The sequence below is a fragment of the Syngnathoides biaculeatus genome, chromosome 9 (genome assembly GCF_019802595.1).
Source record: "Syngnathoides biaculeatus isolate LvHL_M chromosome 9, ASM1980259v1, whole genome shotgun sequence".
NCBI lineage: Eukaryota > Metazoa > Chordata > Actinopteri > Syngnathiformes > Syngnathidae > Syngnathoides > Syngnathoides biaculeatus.
In genome coordinates, this window is record NC_084648.1 from 19219379 (window position 1) to 19244808 (window position 25430).

Below are 25430 nucleotides of genomic sequence, written 5' to 3' on the forward strand. Positions count from 1 at the left end.
TCGGGCTCAAATCAACACATTTGTGCCCGTCGTCTGCGCATCTACGAGGTTGCGCAAATAGTGGATCGGATGTGCCGAACTGTACACTGAAGTATTGATAACTCGCCCCGAAGGATATCCAGTATGTCATCGTTTCATGATGCCACACCGCAACAATGCAACATGGTGCATTTTTCGTCTTATTTTCAAACGACCGGTAAAATTAAGACTTACGTGTGAAGTAACGAGAATGGAGTCATTTTTACTTTTAGTGTGGATATGTCGTTATTCCCATACAAACGTAAATGCAACAGTCCGAGCAGCCCGTTTCTCACGTTGGAGGTGTGTTACATAGAGCTCGTGCACGTGACGTCGCCGTTTTCCCGGCGCCATGTTGAAGGTCAAACAGACCTGCTCGACATTGTGGGAGACGTCGAACCGGAGGAGAATATTTACAGTACCCGAGACCCGTTGTGCTGTTGGTTGTCATGTCAGACGATACAAATACACACACATATATATATATATAATATATATATATATATATATAATATATATATATATATATATATATATATATATATATATAAAGAGGTAATTCTATAGAATACCATCTGAAAAGACCAGAAAATATCGATGGATTTTGGCACTTAAACGGGAAGGATGATGCCCGACCAAAATATAGACGCGCTTGTGTACCGATCGCTTCATTTCAGGTAGGAATAATTTTCATCAATCTCAAATTACCAAAAAGTATTTATAATGACACGTTGGCTCATTTAAGAACAATGCGTATTAAATAAAAGAAAATAAACCGTCTGTCGCAGAGAGGTTTACGGATGTTAACTTGTGGCCGCAATCGCTTCCGTGTACATTCCGTGGAGTCGACTCCGTCCTCGTTTTTTTTTTCTTTTTTCCAATCATTGTTAATGAATGTCAGTTTGTGTAAAACCAGGGCTCATTTATTGAAATATTGGTATTTGTATTGAAAACTGTCTGAAAAGATCAATGGATTCCGGTAAAGGTTAACGTGTGGCCGAACACGCTTCCGCATTCAACGAGCCGTCAAAACCGTCAGTATGTGGGATTAATTCCCGATGAGAACAAATCCAGCAACAAAGTATTCGTATGCGTCCAGACTTTCAAACTTGTCCGTGTAAATCTCGACGACTTCCTCACCAGATCCGTGTGTAGATCCAGTTGTCCAAGACAAGCGGAAGCGAATTAACGGTCCAATTTCTTATCGGCGAAAACGTCGACTTCGGCATTAAATACGGGTCCTCTATGGCGAGTCGGTCTCATTTTTCCACGTACCGTCGTTTATTTCCACCTTCTAAATGTCTGACGGTATCGGACAAGACTCTGGGCGTCGCGCTATAAGACATATTTCCGTGTCGTCTCCAACCGAGTTAGCATTTAGCAACGCTTAACTTGACCGTCAATATGGCGACGTAAACAAAAGTCACGTGATTTGATGACGTAGGTGCACGAGCTCTATAGTTAAGTTAATGGTTATGTGTCACACTCGTCTCCTATTGGCCTACGGGAGTCATGTGACAAACATTTGCCATAACCTAAAGAAAAATGGCTGCGGCAGTGTGGCGGGTCGACTGCCTGCCTTATTATGTTTTTTTACACTTTAGTAACAAACCCCTCAAGCCCCTTACAAGAGAAACGAAATGTCTCTCCCAAAATCATAATACAATACGTAATGCACGTGTTGTATTATGTCATACAATATTTGTTTAAAAAATTGATCAAATAAAATGAAAACCCTTATTTTTGTCAAAATTCATATATTTCTCAGAGTAAAATTGCAAGTTCTTATCAAATTTGGACTCAGGCGGTTCCATGATTTCTTTTGTCCGTGTTGCCCCAGTATGGTTTTATATGATTATTCAAGTTGATAACTGGCGGGAGGGAGAACGTCACCGACGATCAAAACGGACGGCGCCCGTGTACGCGCTCACACCGGGTCGACTTCTCCCGTACGGCGTTGCGGTGTCCCGGCCGCGTTTGGTCCGCACTCGAACCGTCCTGAACTCTTTCAGGCTGCGGCATATTTGCCACGGGGGGGAAATAACAGTCAGGTGGCTAAATATGAGGACTCGTCTTTTTGACACGGCAGATCCGACAGCGATCTCCGACGGGTTTGTTTGGATTTTTAGCCTCACGGCGGCTCGCTTCGCCGAGAGCGATAACTTTAAAAATGCAAAAAGACACACTTGAGGCGAACCGCAGACATTTTATCTGCGTCTTGTCAACGGCACGTACCAACCGAGTCCAGCCTCCTGACCCCCATTACGCCCGGGTCCCTTCAAAGGTGGCAGGACCCTCTTGTAATAATTTCCACACTGTTCCCCTGATTTAGACGAAATCGTAGTCCGGAGTTCAAGCACATCACAAATCACATTTGGCCGTGTTTGGGTCCAAAAAGACGCAAAGTTCGTCCTGGACCTGATGGCGTAATCGTGCTCACGATTGCGAGTCAAGCAATCTACAGCTCGGAGGTCAAGCGTGCGCGAGTGCGGTCCCGATCGGCGACAGCATCGTAAGCGCGCCCGCAAACGCAATCGTAAGCGATTAGTTTTTACTCGGCGGGAACAAACGAAACCCAGTGAATGTAACGGGCGACCGATCGTTTTAGTTCCAGTTGCTCGTCACTGGCGACTCACGACTAGGCCCGCTTTGAGGCGAACGCGTTTCAACACGGCGCGGGGCTCCAGATTCAAACGCCGACCCGGCAGCGGCGGGGGCCTCCTGCGAGGAGGAGAGAAGCGCCGAGCTTCAGCTCCGTCGGCGCCAGAACCGCCAATGATAGACACGTTCCGACGGCGCCGGGTTGGAATAACAGGCAGGATAAACGGGAGCCGGCGTCTCGTCGCTGATCTCGTGCTCGTTGTCGAAAGCAAACCTTGCGGCGCGATTTCGGCCAAAAACGGTCTTCACAGTTTGGATGACTAAAGCACTTTTCCCACCTTCTTCTAGCTAGTTTACGCGTACAGAACATACCACAGGACATGCATCCACGTGGACTCACACATATAGACATCTGATAAAGTCTTCCACAATACTTTAAGAATCTTCTTATTAAAATAATCAAAAGTGAATGCACCTTTATAGTGGATTGTTCTCATCCTGCTCGGAGGAAGAGGCGGTCCATGATTGGAATCAATAAATAAGATTTGATAAGCTCTAAAATTGGAATGTACAACGTTTGAAGTGCTTGACTGGCGTTGCATTGTTCATCCAACGAAGGCATTTCAGTTTGTGGATTCAGTTCCGCATTTTGGTTGGGTCGGCTTCTCTTGGGACGAAGTCGCGGGGCTTTGCGTCACCGCGGCCACGAGGCCCCGGACCCCCAGTCCCGGGGGGTCGCTCCTTCCGGCCCCGGCGGGCTGCTTCTCGTCCGCCGTTCTGGTCTGCTGCTCTTTGCTCCTGGAGCCTTCCTGGGAGCCCAGCTTGATCGGGCCCAGCACGTTCTTGGCCACGGTGGTCAGCTGGCTGACGAAGCTGGTCTTGTCGCCGGGGGAGACGGGCCGCGACTTACATAGCGACGGGCCGCAGAGGGACGGGGTGACCGCGGTCGGGGACGGCGAAGGGGACGGCGAATGCTCCTCGAGAACCTCCAGCCGACATTTGTCCTCCCAGTCCAGGGTTCCCCGATAGCAGTTGACGGGCCCCAGACCCTGCCTGACTTTGCCCAGGCTCAGTTGCGGCCCGTGCGGGGGGACCGCGGGAGCGAGGATCCGAGCCGGCAGTTTGGGGCTCTTGGAGCTCAGGTCCGAAGTCCTTGAGTCACTGCTCTCGGCTTTTCTCAGGCTGTCCCCCATCGCTGAGGGTTTAAAGGCTTTCCGCAAAGCCAACGGACTCCCGATCAGTGACGTGCTGACGACTTTGTCAGGAGTAGCGGCCGAGTTCTTCCTCAAACACGGAGAATTATTAGCGTTGACCCCCTGCTTTGGTTCCCTGGCACCTCCTCCGAGGTTCTCTTGAGGCGATTTACAACCGAACAGCATACTTTTGGCCGCCTTGAGGTCCAGTTGCTTGGGGGTCGGGCGCTGGATGATCTTCTCAGCCCCCTTGTGGCCATCCACACCTTCAGCTGTTTTGGCGGCGTTGCTTGTAGCCGCAGTCGCGGTTTCTCCGGTCGGTCTCGAGTTGGGGGGCTCCGCTTGACGTCTCCTCGCCAAGGATGTCTGGAGCGCCGCCGCTTCGACGCGGCTCAACCTCTCCTGGACCGACTCGCTGGCGGTCTCCCTCTCTCTCTCCCGTCCCCTCTCCTTCTCTTCCCTTTCTCTGCCAGCCAGCAGCGTCTCCCTGCTGAGCGGCGACTCTTGCCTGCCTAATCTCCTGGCGGGCTTCAGGGCGCGGGTCTCCGGGCCCGCGGAGGACGAGGAGCACGGCAGCGGCGGAGGATTCGGGGGCAAGCTCTCGCCGTCTGTCTCCAGCAGACTCTGGAGGCCCAGTTCGCACAGGAAGGCGTCCTTGCGGTACTCGGAATGCTGCACTTCGAGGCTGTGCTTCCTCAGCGGACCCCCGAGTCCCCCCGTCGCGCCGGACTGCGTCAGAGGCGAGCCCAGCTTCTCGGCCGACTGCACGCGCTTCAGAAGCGGCGAGCGAGGGGGCTCGGCGCTCTTCGGCCTCGGACGGACCACCGGGGGTGACGAGTGGAGCTTGACGGGGAAGGACTGGGTGGTGTTGGAACTTCCTACGATGTGACCCGGCAAGGGAGGGGGCGAGGACTGGGTGGGGGACGGGGTGTGGGCCAGCGGGGACAAGGGGATGTTGCCGGCAGACTTGCAACGGGCAGAGCGGTACTGGCGGTGCAGTTTCGGGGACAGGCCGTGGAGGGAGCTGGGCCTCATGTGCTGGGAGGGGGCGGGCGAGTTTGGAGTGCTGGATGCTGGGGAGCTGCTTTGCGATGACGCACCTACGAAGACAAAATCGTCAGGATGCATCAGAAGACCAGCCCCCCAATACGAATAGCAAAAATACAGTAATTGGCCCATTTCCAATCTTGCTAATTCCCTAAATGTAACATAATGCAATATAGTAGAGCCGAAATCATCCTATAGCATTACTCTAAGAAAAAAATAAATGGCTTACAAATGATGTGATCACAGAAAAAGGCAAACAAGCTGCCTTAACGACAGTATCATACTACAGCCATGCAGATCTAAATGAATTTCTACTACAACTGCAAGTGACTCAGTAAGATGCTGTCATCAAGAACAAGCATGAGTATTGGTATATTGTCTGTCTACATGTGTTGGTCCCCCTTTTGTGTTCAAATATCCATCGCGATTCGCAGTGCTAACCGTTAGCGTGCCAATGGCGTTTTGCATTGAGGCAACGTTTTGATGCAAAGCGGTGGGTGGCACGTGCACCTGCCTTTGTTTTGCTGAGTTTGACACTAAACTTCAGCTGGAGTTGGCAACAAAAAGTCTCTTTTTTTCAAAAATTGTTCAAAAAAAAAGGCTGATGTTTATTTTGGAGTGAATTTAATGGAGTTTATTGGCACCAAATACAGTTTGCACCTGCAAGTCAATGTGAAAAAAATATATATTCGAACGGCAGTTAATATCATGAAAAGCTTGTAAGTTGGGCCAATGAGATTTTGGGTGAGCAAAGAATCTTTTCATGGAAAAAAGAAGGTAAAAAAATCTGCAAATTGTGAACTGCGACCTGACGACGGGGTGGACCGGACTTGCGGTTGCGCTGACGTACCCAGGTACGACGTCTCAGCAGAGGAGCGGTAACCTTGAGTCGGGGAACGGGCAGAGAGGCTGTGCGTGGGCGAGCCGGGAAGACTCTCGCTGGAGGACAGCGAGCGATTCAAAGAGGACAGACTGCGGCTGGTGTGCAGGAGGTTGGACTGCTTGGTGATCTTGCGGAACAGCGAGCTTCGCTTCTTACTGCGCCGTGAATGGGGGGAAATCCAGAACATTTGTCAAACACAACTACAAAAAAAACAAACAAAAAAAAAAAAAAACGTGACACGGAGCATATTCAGTCATTCGCCGTTGCCACTCGCTGGCATGCAATTCAATTTTGAGACTGAACACGCGTCGTTTAATAAGCGAGATTCACGAATCTTCGGGCTGAAAAACAGCAGCACGCACAGAGCAAAAAAAAAAAAAAAACAATCAATCAACGGCGGTATTATCATATTACTGCATTGCACTTTAAGTACTACCATTGTTTACACTGTTTGACTGTGAGTTAAATAAGAGAAGGAAAGAAGAATTACAGTATAAATTGAGACACATAAGTCTTTATGAAGTACACGTTAATTAAAAAAAACGCTTGTATGGACAAAATAAAAGTACCTTCATCACAAAAATAATATTGCTCATCTTTGACTATTATGGGACTTTACAGTGGTGCAGAATTCAGAATATCAAGTACCGTAATTTCCGGCCTATAAGCCCCCGACTTTTTTTTACACGCTTTCAACCCTGCGGTTTATGCGGCGATGCGGCTATTTTGTGTATTTTTTCTAACGGCCGCAAGGGGGCACTCAAGTGGAAAAAGTAAGAGTGAGATTGAATATACGTGCCGAGGAAGTGACTTTTACCGGTCTGGCCCTGTCAGCCCTGTGCTAGCGTTTTAGTGTCATTTTTACAGTGATTTTTACCAGTATGTTTTTTTTTTTTTTTTTAAACCGGTCCTGTTAGCGGCGGCGCTAACGTTAGCACAGCGGCGTTAGTGGCGCTAGCGTTAAACTCTCCGTGTACCGTCTTTCTTTGTAAATATCTCGTGTTTCAATGTGGGCACTTGCGTCTTTTTACACAGCTGCGGCGTATGTATGTACCAAATGGTATTTCCTTTACAAATGTACTGGGTGAGGCTTACAATCGGGTGCACTTTGTAGGCCGGGAATTAAGGTAGTACTTCTAATTGCAAACATATTGACTTCTTTTCGCCTGCATTAAAAGTGAGCCCAATCATGTATAGAACTCTTGTAGGGGATCCGCGCAGTAGCTGAAATGTTCACTTGGTCAAGTATTTCAGACATTGAATCAACCACGGTGAAAGATTAAATACACAGGCCAGAACTGTCCAAATACTTAAAGACCCGTTGGCTCGTACCTGTCCTGGCCGTCTTTGCCCAAGGTCCTCTTGTGTCTCCGCGCCATCTTGCACTTATAACTGGCCTTGCGGGCCGGACCCACTTTGATGGAGGTGTTCTCGAACGGCGTGGTCGTCACTGTCACCTTGTTGCCGCTCTGCGTGGGTCACAGCCATGATAACGTTTTATGCGCTCGCGCTTCAAAATCCCCAAATCGATTAAATTACATGAGCTATAAACGTCGACATGTTCAGGAAATATAATCAACATAAACCTATGTCGATAAAGTGGTACCTCTAGTTAACCCTAAATTCAGGTTACGAAACGCCTCCTCGGAAAAATATTGTTTCTACTTACAAAGGAAAATTCAGGATACAAAAGGAAAAGAAAAGGCGCTGGATTCGTAGCCCCCAAATTCCACCGAATGTAAACATCCTGTATCTTGGTTTTTGTGGCGCGATGGAGCTGCTCTCCCATTGGCTATCGCCGTAGCATCTTCCTGGCCAATGAATAGGTTAGACGTCACTTTTTACCCATGATGCTTTTCATTTCCCTTGGACACTCGACTGTCGCAGAATCCCGCGAGCGCTTATTGGTAAAATACAACTTTTTTACGTGTTTTGTAATTTTATTAATCTTTCTTCACCATAAGCCCCCCCCCAAGAAACTTTAGTGGAGTTATTTTGTGCATGTGCATCCATTTGTACGTATGTTTTCTCTCAGCTGTCAAACGTTGCCTCCTCCTCCGTACCCCACGATGCCTTTTGCTTGTCACTCACCCTTCTCTTCACAGTCGCCCAACGCCAAAGGTAAATGAATATAATTTTGATAATTCTTTACGTTATGCACTTTGAATGCTTAATTTTTGGCGTGGGGCTCGGAACGGATTAGGCTATGTACATGTAAAAAGCGCTTCCACATGTGAAAAATTCACATTCCATAACGACTCGTGGGACAAATGAACTTCGTGAGTAGTGGAATGACTGTAAATGTTTCCCTACCTTGAGGATGAGCTCGACCACCTCAGTGTGGACCAGACCGTGGACCGGCTCACCGTTCACATGGGTGATGAGGTCGCCCGCGCACAGGCCGGCTTCCTGGGCCGGGCCGCCTTCCTCCACATGCTGACAATAAGGAATCCTCACTTGCGAAAATAAACACTTTGAACACATCCCGGGGATTATCTGGATCGATTTTGTGGGATTTTAATGAGATCAAACAAGGGTGGGCCACATTTGGTTTTTCAACTTGATGGTCAGGTCATTAGTAAATGAGGTATGAAAAATGGTTTGTATGACGTAATTGAATACGGATGACATATTGAAGCAGTGCAATGACGGGTTTCTCACCCAGACTATATGATGCACACTGTAGATGTCGCTGTCGCCGATGTACACCCTGATGGCCCTCAGGGTGAAGCCGTATTTCTTTCCCGAGCGATGGATGGTGATGGGCGAGCGCAGCACACTGACTGTCGGGAAGAAGTCCCGACTGGGCGAAGAGTCGCGGGATGAGGGATTGGACGAGAACGAGTGGGGCGACATGGGACTGGCCAATGGAGAGAAACCGCCATGCTGCTCCACTGGAAGAGGCAGAGACGAAGGCCGCTGCGTTAGCTCGCAAAGGCTCCTTTGGACATACAGTAGACCGGGGAGCGGATTTCCTCTCATAGTGGCTGGACGCCGATAACTGTAACGTTCATAAAGCTACAATTTTTCCCTCCCCCATCTAATTTGCAATTGTTCAATTGGCTCCATGTTGAAGTGTTAGCTGTTCACATTTTAAAATCAAAGCTTGCAGACTTTGAAGCATTTGGGTCGTCTCTGCTTAAGCGCAAACCCCCATCAAGCGTAAAATTCCACGTAACCACGATTCCATCAAGTGAAAGACTCCAAATATTTGGTGGTGACACACGCAGTCATTTTCTTACTTTGTTATTTTGAATTCATACAGCAGTGATTACCCCTCGTGGTAGACGGGCTCGCACTGCTGGTCCACGAAAAGAATCACTGAACTCAATGCTCAAACTTGGCATAATGTTACAACGGCTTCTTGAATCCAGTACCGCGGTGTCAAAGTTTTGTGAACCATCCTAGTGTAAGGTTGGCAGTTGGTTTTCTGTATTATTTTTGTTGTTGTTGATCTACTAAATACTAATTTTATAATCCACTGCAGCAGATTGTGAGTGAAACCAATGCAGATTCCTCAGTGGGTGCATCTTCAAGCCGTTGCGCTCAAGAGACCCAATTAAACGGTTGCTTTCGGGTGCAAGAGAGAAAGCACACCCCCCGCTTCTGTTCTGCCGCCATCCTCACCAGACGGTATGATGACGGACAGCGCTGTCGCCGAGGCGGATTTGATGACCTTGTTGCCAGCTCTGGAGTTACGTTTCTCGCCGTCGCCGGACAAATGCGAGTGACGCGCCCTCCTGAGGACCAGGTCGTTGGCGGCCCGAGCCCCGAGCGGGTCGTACAGAGGCGTCATCACGTCTCGCGCGACTGCCGCCGGAGCTAACGTGTTGACGCTCACCACTCCGGGCGTCTCTCCTTGCTTGGGCGACTTGTCTGGAAAGAGTCAAGTTGACAGGATTGGAAAATGCGCTGGCGGAGACTTTTTTAAGCGCTCACCTGCGCCATTCAGCTCTTTCAAACTGCTCCTGGGCTCGATGTGGTGTATTGAGGGGACACCGGTCCCGTCCAGGGAGGTCCCCCGGACCCTGATGGGCGTCGGCCTGGACGCAAATTCGGGTTCGCCCTCGATGGGGGAGGCAAAGCGATGCGTGTCCATCAGCGCCGAGAAGCGGCGCCGCGCGCCGAGAGGAGGGCTGGCGTCGCCGTCCATGTAGAGCGACTCAGAGCAGGAAAGGCGCTTCCTGCGCCCAACGCGGGAACGCGGCACACGGGAAAAAGGAAAGAAGTCGGCGTCAGTCGCCGGGATGGCTTTGCGACCCTACAACATCACGTTCTCAAGGAAATGACTTTGGTGTCTTAACCGGGAAACGATTTTAGCTCGGAACAAATACTTAAAATGATTTTTGGTTGTTGAATTTATTATTATTATTTTTTTTTTTACAATGGAGAATTAAAGGCCAAAATGACAACGGCAAAACAGTCGGGAGAAAAACAACAATGTTCACAATTTTAACTGATAAATTGAGGTCATTACTCATAATTAATTAACCACGTTATTTGAATTGTATTCTACTTTTGGTCATATTCATTACCTATAGTGCCGTAATTTCCGGCCTACAAAATGCAACTTTTTGTACACGCTTTCAACCCTGCGGTTTATGCGGTGATGCGGCTAATTTGTGCATTTTTTTCCTAACATCTGAAAGGGGGCACTCGAGTGGAAAAGGTAGGAAAGAGACCGGTGGAATATATGTGCCGAGGAAGTGACATTTATCGGCCATGTTAGCGTTAGTGCTAGCATGATGCTAGCGTTAGCGTGGCGCTAGTGCTAGCGTTAAACTCTGTGTACCGTCTTTCTGTGTAAATATCTCGTGTTTTAATGTGGGCTTGAATGTGGGCACTTGCGGCTTTTACACAGCTGTGGCGTATGTGCGTACCAAATGGTATTTCCTTTACAAAGCAGCTGCGCTCTGTAGGCCGGTATTTACGGTATGATTTTTTATTTTTAGTGCAGCCGTAGTTCTCCTTTGTAGAACTGAAATGTTGCAACTTTCCGTTGAGGCATTTTTATTCCTCTCAACACTTCAACAGCACTTTTTTTTTTTTTTTTTAAAGGAAATGTACATATATATGTTTAACAACATGAGCCTGCAAGACCTTAACAGGAGAAATAATGTTGAATGAGGGTTAGATATTTCTCTGTAAAAATTAAAATACAAATGAAGATTGTTATGGAAATGAGGTCTTTGTTACGATTAGTGAAACAAACCGTTTTACATGACTTGTTCAAATTTTACTGCCGCGCAAGCTTCGAAGCTAGCGTTTGATCAACTAAAACGCTGTACCTAACTAGTCGTTACGCTGTGACTGGCGGTTGTATCATTCTCACTCCATATTGTTAAGATTGCAATCGCTTCTGGCCCAGGTAACCATTCAGGCAAAATCTGCTTTAAGAATACCCGCATTTTCCTCGGATGTGAGAGCTGAAGTTAAAACTGGAGAGATGACCCCGATACCTGCCATGTAAATGGAAGTTCCAATATGGAAGGTAATAAAATAAGGTGTCTTATCAATGTGCTCAATCTTGGTTTGATTCAGAATGTATGAATGATTCATTTCCTTCGAATTTTTTTGCTTTAAGGACCCAAACGGAGTGGTGGGATCTAATTGCAAACTCATTCGGCCGCACGTGTACTCTTATCGCGAATGCTTAAAACCAGCAGGCAGCGGCAGCGTGACGAGCTGAGATATCGCGGCGCTGGCTGCAAAATGACGTTTAATAACTCCCGGGATCAGCTTGCATTTTTTATGTGGTCGGCCTAAAAATGGAAACCCTGCGGCGGTGAGAAGTCGCTCAGATTTTCTAAGGACGAGAGGCCGAGCGACCGCGTCTGCCTATGATCATGTTTGATTGAAGCACTCGCAGTTCTGTGGATACGATCCACCCGCAATCATCCTTTTTAACAAGTACAATGTGGATTGTTAGGAAGACAGGTTCAAAGATTTGGGCGACTGAACACGTTCCAGAAAAGAAACGACCACTTCAGGGACACATCGGGTTCCTTACGCAGGTCTTTCTGTTAACTCGCTCGCAGCTTTCACAAAAGAAAAGGTAAAAACGTGCGGCAGTCAGCCAGGAAGCGTCGACGAGTGTCCGCAGCTTTCGTCTTACATTTCGGGAGATCCAGTCCTCCAACTCTTGTCCCTCACGCTGAAGCTCCCCAGACTCTCTCTCTTGGTCACCTTGTCGTCCCTCGCGCCCTTGTGCTCCCGACGGGACACGGACGAGGACGCTTTCTGCTCCAGTTGGGAGAGATGCTCCATGCTGCTGTACACCTGAGCCGGACGCACAACACATAGACAATAAGGCCACACGGAACACGCCATGGATTAAAATGGAACAAAAGTATCGGAGACGCTTCGTGGGCTTCTGGAGAGCCAAGAAGTGCTTGCTAAAGTCGTCCCAAGATCACGTGATACTGAAAAGCCAAAAGCAGTTGAGCCCAAATTGTTGCAGATGTCGGCCAAGTTAGATAAAGTGACGTTTAAACCCGTTCAATGGTTATTGCTATCCGGGACAGAGGTGAAAATGTACAACAATGTGACAAAAGAAAAAAAAAAAAAATGGGTTTCCAAACTTTTACTTGCCTGCTAAACTGTTTCTCAATACGTGCATATTTAATCCTCTGACTACCGTAATTTCCGGTCTACAAGCCACGCTTTCAACGCTGCGGCTTATACAACGGTGCGGCTAATTTATGCATTTTTTTTTTTTCCGGCCGTCAGGGACTCTCGAGCAGAAAGCAGAAAAGAGTGAGACAGGTGGAATGTATGTGTCGAGGAGGACGCAAGTTTAATGGAACTTCGCGCTTTGTGCACGAATGAAATTAGCACAAAGAGACCCTCGTCATGGAAAAAGAGGAAATGCACACGACGCAGCTTTCAAGTTAAAAGCAATCGAGCTGGCCGATAACGAAGAAAACAGGAAGCTGCTGCATGGAAACTTGGCATAAATGAATCGATGGTGAGACGCTGGAAACGGCAGCGGAAACGGAACTGGAGAAATATTTCAGAGGTAATAAAAGCAGGTGGCCTGAACCGTGTTGGTGCCGCGTGCCAGGGACTTCTACCGGTATGTTTTTTTTACCCAGCCCTATTAGTGCTGTGTTACTACTGCATTGCTGCTGTGTTACTGCCGCGTCACAGGCACTGTTTGGAAAGGAAAGCTAAGGTATATTATCAAAACTTTCAAAACTCTCCCTGTGTACCATCTTTCTTTGTAAATACCTCATGTTTTAATGTGGGCACATGCGGCTTATAGACAGGTGCTGCATATGAATGTACAAAATGTTTTTTTCCTTTTAAAAATGTACTGCGTGCGGCTTATAGTCCAGAAATTACGGTATATTGTTTGATTAGAATCAGAATCACATCAGCACTATCTTCCGGAGAAAAGCACACTCGGCCAATAAAGCTGATTCTGATCCATATCTTAATGCTCTGACTGTATTGTTTGATTAGAATCCTGGAAGGTAAGCGTCTGTCAAACAAAACCCATCATAAGACTTCATCATTAAAAAAGTTAGACATACAGCAAGATTCCAATGAAAATGCAAAACTTGAACAATAACTATGGCAGGAACACGGACGGAACAGATGTTCACAAATGTTATTGTTTTCAAGTTTGAGTGTTAAAAACAGCTACTTGAACATACGAAACAACATTTGGCACTTGCACTACCGACGATACTAAAATGCCCGACTGCGCAACATGCCAAAAGTTGATGCAACCATAAAAAGGAAAAACCAATGTGCCTTTCACAACACAAAACGCACGCGAAAAGTTGCAAAAAATGCCACCTGAGGAATAAGACTAATAAACCCAGTGCTGACCGAGCATCTGAGCACGCATACGGCTGATATTACCTGCCGCAGAAACACCGAGAGGAAGAGATGGAAGGGACTTCATCTGTTCGCCATGGTAACAACAAGGAAGAGCTGAAGACGCGGCAGCCGAGCCGTGTCGACAGCCGGAATATATTGCTGGCAGGGTCCAGAAAACGTTCTGCGTTTGGAAGCCGATCAGGTTGTCAGTGGGCACTTACTTGAATTTCTCAAGACAAAAACGTCTTAAGTTGCTGTAGAATTTAAGAGGACTGATTGAAAATTTCACTTTTGCGCATTTCCTACCAAAGTTTTACTCTTTATTTTAGGGTGTCGAAGAATATTTGTTCAGATCGAATCACATCGCTACGAAAATGGAAGAAAATGAGTATTTTCATTGCAAAATACAGTAGTCATGAAGTACAACTGCTCGTGATTTATATTTTACGAATACGTGTTTGAGTCCGCATATTAAGATTATGATAAAACTGCAACAATAAGTAATACCATGTTTATTTTTTTAATTGCACCACCCAACTTAACCGTGAACTAATTACTTACAGTGACAAACCAAGCCAATGTGTAAACAATATGTCATGCAACAATTATAGTTCTTGCAGTAAGGAGTGTTTTGTAAAATCAAAATAAAAAGAAGGGCTTTCGATCAGTGAAATTAGACTCACGTCACGAATTTTAACAATCAATAAGAGGAAACTAATTTGGAGTTTGCAACCATGATCATTTTCATGTAATCACGCTTGAGGGCTGAGCGAGCGTGACAAGGTGGAGGCAGCACGGCGGGGAGGAGCATCAGAATCAAAACCGGCACCGAGGGACAAGCTCAGAGAGATAAATGGCAGATTCCAACCTTGCTGAATCGAGGGGAGCAGGAGGAAAACTGCCTGATCTCCACCGGCTCGTCGTCGTTGGTGTCGTCCCCGTCGTACGTGTTGATGTGGTGGTAACGGTCGGAGCGCGCTGGCACAGATGAGATGCAAAATAGATGAGGCGTCACTCGAACGTGTCACCGAACCGCTGCACGACCCAATGTAGACGCGGCGTACTATCAAAGTAGCTGGTGTCCTCCTCCGACTCCAGGTGAGGGACGAACTCGGCTTTCTGCCGCAGCAAACTGTTCCAGTCCAGCTCCGTGAAGAACGGGTGCTCCTTCACTTCAAACGCTCCGCCTGGCAAACACACACAAGCGCCAACGTCCGTGAGTCAACCCGCAACAGCTGGAGGAGCTGCTGCTGCTGCTGCTGCAAGAGTTCGGCACCTGTGCCCAGCCTCATGAGAGGGTTGGTCTGCAGCAGGGCGGAGATGAGCCCTTGCGCCTCCTCGGGCAAGGCGTCGTCGCCATCGGGCCAAACCATATCGTCTGGCGGGACGACAAAAGTGCAACGGAGACTCCGTTAAATAGCAACAGAAATGGCAGGAAAGGCCCACGTGTCAAACCCCTGCTGAGATTTTTGCTGGAAAGATGTTTCTTTCTTTCTTTTTTCTTTTTTTTTTATTTTTCAATGACGGTACGCACTCGACCGCTGAGGGCGTTCCAATTACAGCGCAGAGAGGTGAAAATCTACAATACAGAAAAAACATATATAAAACTAAATTCAGCTGTACCCGTTTTGCACGCTTCGAACATATTTCAACTGACTAAAAACACGCTTTTTAAACAAATTTGAACATGAAAAATTGCCAGCGTGCATTGAGATACAAGGGTTCGAAATAACCATTTTTTTTTTGCCGATTTGTGAGCAGTATGGAATTAATATGTGCCACCAGGATTTGAATTTGAAATGTAACGTGATCACATTTTCAATAGTTGTATTTCAGTGTAACTTTTTAATGTTAACAATTCAATTCGCTGTCTGAAATTCACCGTCTGTGCCACCAGGCAGGGTTACTTCAGGTCAGAACCAGCCAGCCGGCCAATCCAGTTGCGCTTTCTTAGTATGTGACGTCACGTGACTAAGAAAGCGTAACTGCGATTGGACGGCTGTTCGGTTCTGACCTGAAGTAACCCTGCCTGGTGGCACAGACGGTGAATTTCAGACAGCGAATTGATGCCAAAAGAAAATGAAAAGTTACACAGAAATACAGGTATTGAAAATGTGATCACTACACATTTCAAATTCAAATTGTGTTTTCTGTGGCATTTCAACTCCAAATCCTGGTGGCACTAATTTACCCAATTCAAGAATTTAGGGGCTTTAACAAAGACATTGTTTTCAATACAATTGTAATTGTTACTTCATTATCTGATGTGTTTGGCTAGTCGCAATTTGTCCAAGTCCGGATCCCGCGCAAATAGCGTGCACAGAATCGTCTCCATCTCAGTACATCTGCCGAAATGCGTAAAAGAACCAAGAGACATTGTTTGTAAAGTTAGCAAATAAAGAATTTTCCGATTGCCCCCACTCCCACCCCGCCCCCGATCACCAATGGCGTGAGCGGCGTCTCCTCACCAGTGATGACCTGCCCAAAAAGCTCCTCAGGAGTGTCTCCAAAGAAGGGCACGCAGCCCACGAGGAACTCGTAGAGGATGATGCCCATCGCCCACCAGTCCACAGGTTTCCCGTAGCCCTGACGGAGGATCACTTCGGGCGCGATGTACTCCGGGGTGCCGCACACCTCGGGGGAAAAACACGCAAACAAAGGAATAGTACGAGTACAAAATCTGCCTCGTTTAAATTCCTGCACAGAAAGCGAACAGAGTGGCGAGCGGGACTCGTGCATCAGACTGACTGATCGCGCCAACAGCCTTTTATAAAGCGCATAAACAATAACGATAATGGGATTGCCACAAAGACGCTTCACTGGCTCGTGAAGATGGATGACTTGGCGGGAAGAATCGGCAGGGTGGGACGCGCCGCTGCAAATGACGGAACGACTCTTTTGATTGCAATTCGCCCGTGCATCAATCAAACGTCCCGATGAACAATTTGAACTCGTTTCGCCTCGTCGTCCCGCCGGTGAAGGCGAGCCGGAGGAAAGCGGCCGCCTACCTGCTTGTCCAGGAACTCTCTGGCGTCTTTCTCGATGTGTCCTTCGTACAAATTGGTGGTGAGGCTCATCAGGCCCATTTTGGACAGACCGAAGTCGGTCAGCTTGATGTGGCCCATGGAGGTGATCAATAGACTGCAACAGAAGTGACAAAAGCGCCATCCGGATATTGCTGTCACACACTCGGTATAAATATATGAGAGAGAGAGAGAGAGAGAGCGAGTGAAAGAACGAGAGAGAATTTCTCCGCTTTTGTTAATATCCTTCTGACATTTCGTGCCGTCGGTGGATTGTGGCTGATCCAAATCAGATTGTTTGGCCTTGGCCGAGGTCTGCGCTCTCCTGAATGACATTCACATTTTTCAAGTATCCAATTTTTTTTTTTTTTCTTTTAGGGATTGTATAATATAAAATAGATACTTGAACTCATTGTGCTATTTTTTTCTCCAATCCAGATCCATCCAACCCTCCATCTTCTGAGCTGCTTATCCTCACAAGGGCCCAGGAGTGCTGGAGCCAATCCCAGCTATCATCGGGCAGGAGGCGGGGCACACCTTGAACTGCCGATCGCAGGGTACATCGAGACAGAAATCGCACTCACAACCACACCTAGGGGCAATTTAGAGTGTCCAATTCATGTTGCAGGTTTTTGGGATGCGGGAGGAAACCGGAGTGCCCGGAAAAAAAAACCCACGGAGAGAACAAAATACAAAAACGTACATATCAAGCTGGCCTCGTCCACGAAAGGATGATTGCTACAAATCAAGACTGCTGCAGTTTTACTCAGATTTCAAATAAAAAAAAAAACACGGAATGCAAATCAAATGATGTTTTTCTGGCATAAACCAGTTGAGAACCGCTGGTTTAACCTCACATTCGGTAATTTCGATCTCTTTAATTCTCATGTTTCATGAGCACATTTCAAAAAAGCGTAAAGACTGAGGACTGACTTGTCCGGTTTCAGGTCCCGGTGAACGATGCCATAGTTGTGCAGGTACTCCAGCGCCAGAACGGTCTCGGCAAAGTACATCCTGGCCAGCTCCACGGGGAGCGCGCCGATGTTCTTCAACAAGGTGGCGCAGTCACCACCTGCACACGTACGCAGTCATACCACAAGCGTCGAATAGTACTTCATTGCTCAGTTTGACACCATAAACACCCCCCCGAGAGCAGATTAACCCGAGATAAAGATCTCACGTTGAAAAATATTTCGCAAAGTTGATCTGAATCTTACCCTCCACGTACTCCAGCACCATGCACAAGTGCCTTCGCGTTTCAAAGGAACAAAACATGGAAACCACAAAGGGGTTCTCGGCAAAGGTGAGGATGTCTCTCTCGACGAAGGCCTGCTGGATCTGGTTCCTCAGGATCAGGTTCTGCTTGTTGATCTTCTTCATGGCGAAGCGCTGTCGGGTCTCCCTGTGGCGGACCAGGTACACGGCCCTGGGAGGACCACAAGGTTGACAACGGCAAATTTAGGACGGTAGAACTTTCAGCCGAGGGGCTGATTTCAAATGAGCCAGTGATGGAACAGACAAATATTAACGTGCAGCACATCTCCGCAAGTGCTCACATTTTTCACATGACCAAGGAAATCACAATGTTCCATGCTATTTTTAGAACCGGCCGGGAGGCTCTTTATGAGGTCGTGACGGGCTACCTGTCGCCCGTGATCACCACCCAGTAAAGCTAACACAAGCAGTTCAGACGCAGTATTCCGACCCGAGTCAAGTACTGCAGCGGAGTGCCTTACCCGTATGCGCCGTTGCTGATTAGTTTGATGTTCTGAAAGTCCTCCTCACTCGGTGGCTTGATGGCTCTCCCTTTACCCTGGCAACAGAGGCAAGACGTGATGCGCGTCAAACACTTTCACTGCCATTGACGGTTCATGACAATCAATACTGTACTGCCCCTCCCCGCACCCGCTCAAAAGGAGAGCATGTTTGCATCACTGTTGGGTTGCATTGTGTAAAAAGTACTGCACGCATTTCCGTGGAACATTGGAGATGGGTGGGGGATGAGCCAAAGATGAACGCTTTTTCTTACATTTTGGTGGCAATCTGCATATCCATCCATCCATCCATCCATTTTCTACCCCTTTTTTACAGGTCTGGTCACAGGGGAAGAGGCTTCCAGCAGGGATAGCCAGACTTCCCTTTCCCCAGCCACTTCTTCTAGCTCTTCCGGAGGTAGACACAAATTCTCTTCCTGGGTCGTCCTCGGGGTCTCTTTCCGGTGGGACGTGCCCGGAACACCTCACCAGCGAGGCGTCCGAATCAGATGCCCCAGCCACCTCATCTGGATCCTCTCGATGCGGAGGAGCAGCGGCTCGACACTGAGCCCCTCCAGGACGACCGAGCTTCTCACCCGTTCTCCAAGGGAGAGCCCGGTCACCCTGCGGAGGAAACTCATCTGGGCCGCTTGTGTCCGGGATCTTGTTCCTTCGGTCCCGACCTACAGCTCGTGCCCGCAGGTGAGGGGAGGAACGTAGATGGACTGGGAAATTGAGAGCTTCGCCTTTCGACTGAGCTCCCTTTTTACCACAACGAACCGGTACAAAGTCCGCATCGCTGCAGACGCTGCACCGATCCGTCTGTCGATTCTTCCCTCACGCGTGAACAAGACCCCGAGATACTTCAAGTCCCCCACTTGGGGCAGGACCTCATCGCCAACCCGGAGAGGCCACGCCACCCTTTTCCGACCGAGTACCGTGGTCTCAGATTTGGGGGTGCTGATTCTCATCCCGTGAAGTGAAAAAGTATTTACAATTTGATGGTGGCCAAAATAAAGCCTTTGTGGAGGTGCGTGCGCATTTGCCGGCTCGTACACAGCGAAGGCCGTCCGTCACAGCTCATGTTTTGTCATCTTGAATGCGTGCGACCCGAATTAATGTTTCACGCACCTCCGCTGAGTCGTCCGTCTCCGGCGTGTGTGGACCTTCGCTGTCGTAGCTGTCCAGGCTCACGATATCTGGGGGAGCAAGAACCATAATTAACGAGAAAACTTGGCATCACAACAAAAAAGAAGCGCTAGAGGGAGGCGTCCCACATCGCTGCGCAGACGTCCCCGGACAAAACATGATTCACTTTCAGGGCGCCGCAGTCTAATGTTTCACGTAAGAAAAAAAAAAAAAACAGCATGAAGAAGAAAAGCTCCTATTAATTTCCCACATTTCCTTCAGCGCCGCCTCCCACTCATTCTGCTCCCTGCCAGCAGTAAGCCGCTAATTTCCGTTGTTCTCGTACCGCATGTACCGCGCCTGACAGCTGCTGGAACACGCTGATTATTATTATTGAAATGCTTCGTTTCAGCACAAAAAAAAAACCCAAACAAAACAACACACGAAGGATCCCACAAAGCATTTGACGGAACAGAGGAGCGTCAATTGTGTCAATTTGGGTTTGATGCGGCCGGCGCCCACAAAGCTCTCTTGTGCGCCAAGATAAACAAAGTGGGAGAAGTGCCTGGTAAACGTGCGCCGACGCCAGGCGTTGCAAAAGCCACCTTATCTTCAGCAAGAGCAAATATTTCTCCGAGACGTACAAAGGAGTCATTCCAGGCCGTCCGGCCCGTCGGCTAATCAACAGCCGGCCCGTCTGACAGGTGTTAATTGAAGGTTTGGGGGCGGCGACGCCGGCGCCGCAGTCGCGATGATTAATTAGAGACGCCGACGCCGCCGCACATCTACCCGGCTCGTCGCTTCCGGCAGCTTAAATTCCAGATGTCACATATTGTCCCACCTAGAACGTCGGAAAAATATCTCATTAGTACGCCACGTGGAGAGGAATGGAATGCGCTTAACAATCGCATTTCCAATCGGAATTGGTGTCCGATACTTTTGCACACGGGGCCAGGTACCTTTCGACGTTTTTTTTCACCGTTAAAACAACAATGACTTTTATTTCTCGATATTTATATTTCTTTGATGAATTTTGCAAAAATATAAGCATTTGCGCAGGGGGGCCTTACTTTTTCACGGGACTTTATCATACAAATAATAATATCAGGAGACGGAGGGACGCTGTCAAGTCAGCACGCGAGTTGATTATATTTTGCTAGTCGGGTATTTGCCAGTATTTACATCGGGGAAGAAAATTTTTGTTGAATTGGCTCGAACAACTACTGTTTTTAACTACTTTTTGGGTGCCAAAATCCAAAACAGATCTTGAGTTTTTTCCTTTATCACGTCATGTTTTCAAACTATAGAAGCTGATTTCTTCAAAAAAAATGCAAAAATCCTTACAAATAAAATGCAAAGACGGAAAAGTTGAAATGCTTTAGAAACACAGACAAAAAAAACTGCATAAAATAAATGGAATTTAGACTGGAATGCCAATGGCATTCTTGTGAACACGCCGCTCCTCCTCGTAGGGAAGCGGTGAGCCACCAGAGACGATATCGTGCACCTTCAAATTCAGTAACACACGATCAAGTACACGGGGCACACTTAACCACAAATTGGATTCTTGAACCTTCATCCAGTCATTGTCATGAAATGAATAACAACATACTGCAACCACCTGTGGCATTAAAAAAACCATAAGATCGGGTGGAAAGCGTTGGCCTCACAGTTCTGAGGTCCCGGGTTCGATCCCGCACCCGCCTGTGTGGAGTTTGCATGTGCCGTGCCTGCATGGCTTTTCTCTTGGCACCACGGTTTCCTTTCACCTCCCAAAAACATGCAACATTAATTGGACACCCTAAATTGCCCCTAGGTGGGATTGTGAGTGCGACTCTTTGTCTCTGTGTGCCTTGCGATTGTCCGGCAACCAGTTCAGAGTGTACCCCGCCTCCTGCCTGTTCACAGTAGGGATAGGCTCCGGCACTCCCCGCGACCCTTGTGAGGATAAGCGGCTAAGAAAATGGATGGATGGACGCTATGGCTACAAATTTAAGAGAACAGCCAGCCCAAATGTTCGTCTTCCTCCTATTCCAGCTTTCGCTATGCACGCGAGTGCGAAGATGAGTCCAACCGTGATCAACTGGCAACTCTTACTCCAGTTAATTATTGGAATTTTGCCCATCTGGAGCGTTCGCCGCGGAGAAAATGACTGCAACTTTGGAATCAGCATGCCAATTTTAGTTTGAATCAGCGTGGATATCAGTTTTTGTTTTTCTTTGTTCAAAGTGTTCCCATGTGTTATTTATTAGCCTCCACCTGACATATGAAATCTTCTCATACGTTCAGAAACAAATCTAGTAGAATACGAGTTAATCTTTTGGAACAGGCCGACGTCTACGAGAAATAATTAAGGCTAAATCTTTTCGGTGGGAACCAACTGTCTAGTTTTTATGTTTTTGTTTTTCTTTTCTTTTCTATTTCCTCCCACTCACCTTCCAGGGGGTCCCTCGTGAGCCCGAGCTGGCTGATGATGTATCGAGGGATGTCCGCCTTCATCAACTGGCCCTCCTTGGCGTGGTCCTCGGCGGCCTCCAACAGATGGTAGAACTCTTCCGGATTAAATTCCTGTTACGTCAGCGCACGCGCACACACACACACACACACACACACACACACACACACACACACACACACATCGACAAGCTTCAAAATACGGCAGAATGCCCGCCGGCGGGAAAAAAAAAACAAAAAACAAAAGCGCACACACAGAAATAAAAAAAAAAAAAAACAGATTGAGTTCATCTGTTAAGTGTTAAAACGCTACCTTGCTTGCTACCTTGTGCGTTCAAGCCCTCATAACGTCTTCTAACACATTTATATAGGCGTGAAAGACACAACTCACACACAGCCCGTGTGTAAGATCAACTAAAAAAAATATTCCATAAGAAAAATGAAAGGACTATTTGAAGATACGACGGCCGACCAATTATGAAACGACAAGAGGATCGATTGCTATTCATAGAGGTCACGTCTTGTGTCGACTCATTATCATCAGTCAGATTTTTGGCTTCAAAGCATGCAAAGAAGTTCATTTTACAGGATTAACATTGCGATATGTCATGTCAGTATCCAAGATGCTTATCCCCACAAGGGTTGCGGGAAAGCTGGATCCTATCCTAGCTAGCTCCGGGCAAACGACACCCTCAACCGGTCGCCACTCAGTCGCAGGGCCGATATCGACGCAGTCACTGAGCAAGAATCGATCCCACGCTGCCCGTACCAAAGGCAGGCGTCTGTACCACTACACCACTGTGCTATGTCTAACTCCCAAATGTGTGACTTTTACGACTTTTCTCATTTCATGCCATATAACAAGCAATTCCAAAAGTGTCACACAAATGATGGTCAAAATAATCAACGCAAGGCAAACTTGAAAAGACTTTTTCCTGCGGGATCGCATCGTGATTTTGATGAAAAGGCAGAACCGGCGCAGGTGGGGTAGATCATTTCCGCCCGGCTTTTTCTCATACACCTCCCCCCCACCCCCCCTTCCTCACCCTCCTCACGCACACAAACCAAAACCAGGAGAACGAGCAGAGCGGGAAGGATGAAGCACTCACTCTCGTCAAGGATCAGCGGACCTCGACGCCGACATAAACGCTAAAGGAACATTTTATCACCGTCTTTTTTAAGCTAACCTTAAGGGCCACAAGGAAGAAAAAGAAAAAAAAAAAAAAAATCGCATCTTACCCGACCCCATCGACCCCTTCCCGGCGGTCGTCTCGGCAACGGATGATGAGCTAAAGGCGGGCGGAGAGCGTTGAGCGACAAACGTGCGAGGCCATCCGCCAGTTAATTGTCCAGGGTGCGTTCACGATCTCATTGACTGTATGCAACACGCCAAGGTCACGACCTACGACCTGGCGGCTTTGATGCTCTGTGAGCAAACGAACGCTGTCGGAATATATTGCAGCTGCCTTGTAAAAAGCAGCTCGCAGCTATAACATACACCTGCACGTCGCATCAATTCTTTATGAAATAATTTTCCACTAAAGTCCAATTTGATCCAAATGGACATTTTTCTAGATTTTGTTTCCCCTCTTCTGAGGTTTAATTTATTTCTTGACGGATAACGTGAAAGTGCTTCCTCGGTCACTTTTGTCAAAATTTTGTCTGCACATAAATCCAAAAATTTAACAAGAAAGCAAACATCTATAAATACGACCCAGTCTTCAAATAGCAACTAACGCCCAATTTTTTGTTTCTCCGAGCCTCTGCGGCTTCCAATTACCGTAATTTCCAGCCGATAAACCGCGACTTTTTTCACACGCTTTCAACCCTGCGGTTTATGCGGTGATGCGGCTAATTTGTGCATTTTTCCTAACGGCCGCAAGAGGGCATTCGAGCGGAAAAGGTAAGCCTGAGACCGGTGGAATATATGTGCCGAGGAAGTGACTTTTACCGGTATATTTTTTTAGAACCGGCCCTGTTAGCTCTGCGCTAGCGTGTTGCTGCTGTGTTGCTGCCGTGTCTCAGTGATTTTTACCGGTATGTTTTTTTTTTTTAACCGGCTCTGTTAGCGCCGCGCTAGCGTGTTGCTACTGTGTAGCTCCCGCGGCTGTTTTTTTTTTTTTTTTTTTTTAAACCAGCCCTGTTCGTGCTACCGTTTTGTTGCTTTGTTAAGCTAAGCTAGCGTATTAAAACTTTGAAAACTCTTTCCGCGTCCCGTCGTTCTTTGTAAATATCTCGTGTTTCAATGCGGGCACTTGCGGCCTTTACAAAGGTGTGACTTATGTATGTACCAAATGGTATTTCCTTTACAAATGTACTGGGTGAGGCTTATAATCGGGTGCGCTCGGAAGGCCGGAAATTACGCTATTTATTGACTGAAGCCTTCCCCGGAACTTGAAAAGTCTCACCAAGCACTCCAGCAGCCTGGCCGGCCGAGATATGATGATGAAGAGCTTCTTGACCAGCTCGATGACGAAGGTGAGCTCCGAGCTCTCCGAGCGCTCGTACGCCTGCAGGGGAATCGAGTCCAAATTGAGTCGGTCGGCGCGCCCGCGAGGCTTCCCTACTCACGTCGTGCAGGAGCTTCTCCAGGTTTTCCTGAAGCTCGCAGAAGTAAACACTGGTGATGAGGCCCTCTCGCGATTTGGTCAGGCAGTCTCTGGACAGCTCGGCGATCTGGTGATGGATGAAGCTCAGCACGCCGTCGGCCAGAGGCAGAACGCTCTCCGGGGAGTAGTTGTGGATGAACTCTGCTAGCCTCTCCTCCATCTGCGCGGTGGCCTAACGGACGACAGCACGCGGATGATTCCTCGGACATTGGCCGGTTGGAGAGATGAGGAGAAATCTCGAATAGCGTCGAGAACGTATATTCGGAGTTTTCAGTGTTTATGTCGTGATGGCGCCATTTATTTGTTTTGTCGGTGGGTTCTATCAACAAAACTGTGGTAAATATGTAAGTCGTTATCATCTTTTTTCCACATTACATTTACATTACACTGCCAAAAATTCCTTTCTCACAATCGTCGTTCCTAATATGGCGCCGAATATGAAATAATCGAAAACTTTTTTGTAAATGGGACTTCAAGCGTGGCGGTTTTAGCACCTATGATCATTTATATTGACACAGATAAAACTGAGGTGGCATAAAATATTGCTAAAGTAGAAAAAACCGACGTGTGTTGGCCATTATTAATCGAATATGAAAAACACCCATAAATACAAAATGCACACAGTGAATTATTCCGTTTTTATTTCAGTTTCATTATTTCATTTATTTTGACGAATACTGTTTACAAATAATAGAAAATCCCAATCGACCGTCCATTGATAAATTTAAATATGATTAAAAAAAAAAAATTATTTTGAATGTAGAAATGAAGAAGAAAATATTTTCTTATGTGTTTAATGATTCAATATAATGAGCTTGCTTAATGGTTTAATTATGGTAGTGAAATAAATGAACCCTTCTACAATATTCCAATTTACTCAGTTATGCACATTT

General features: G+C 47.3%; 1 protein-coding gene across 4 annotated transcripts in view; it reads right to left on the bottom strand.

Annotated features, from left to right (window-relative positions):
* Nucleotides 1-611: 611 nt before the first annotated feature.
* The window catches only part of mast1a (microtubule associated serine/threonine kinase 1a), a 79043-nt gene continuing 54224 nt past the window's right edge, over nucleotides 612-25430 (bottom strand). For all 4 annotated transcript variants that reach the window (XM_061829379.1, XM_061829378.1, XM_061829377.1 and 1 more), the window contains 20 exons: nucleotides 24500-24709; nucleotides 24337-24438; nucleotides 21910-22042; nucleotides 19478-19545; nucleotides 18329-18405; nucleotides 17810-18018; nucleotides 17526-17664; nucleotides 16578-16710; nucleotides 16038-16203; nucleotides 14846-14947; nucleotides 14634-14756; nucleotides 14438-14547; nucleotides 11858-12021; nucleotides 9682-9926; nucleotides 9370-9618; nucleotides 8404-8636; nucleotides 8056-8178; nucleotides 7075-7211; nucleotides 5710-5897; nucleotides 612-4912 (listed from right to left, as the gene is read on the bottom strand). In XM_061829379.1, coding sequence (XP_061685363.1) covers nucleotides 3243-4912; nucleotides 5710-5897; nucleotides 7075-7211; nucleotides 8056-8178; nucleotides 8404-8636; nucleotides 9370-9618; nucleotides 9682-9926; nucleotides 11858-12021; nucleotides 14438-14547; nucleotides 14634-14756; nucleotides 14846-14947; nucleotides 16038-16203; nucleotides 16578-16710; nucleotides 17526-17664; nucleotides 17810-18018; nucleotides 18329-18405; nucleotides 19478-19545; nucleotides 21910-22042; nucleotides 24337-24438; nucleotides 24500-24709 — 4581 coding nt within the window. In that variant the 3' untranslated portion in view covers nucleotides 612-3242. The remainder of the gene's footprint in view (nucleotides 4913-5709; nucleotides 5898-7074; nucleotides 7212-8055; nucleotides 8179-8403; nucleotides 8637-9369; nucleotides 9619-9681; nucleotides 9927-11857; nucleotides 12022-14437; nucleotides 14548-14633; nucleotides 14757-14845; nucleotides 14948-16037; nucleotides 16204-16577; nucleotides 16711-17525; nucleotides 17665-17809; nucleotides 18019-18328; nucleotides 18406-19477; nucleotides 19546-21909; nucleotides 22043-24336; nucleotides 24439-24499; nucleotides 24710-25430) is intronic.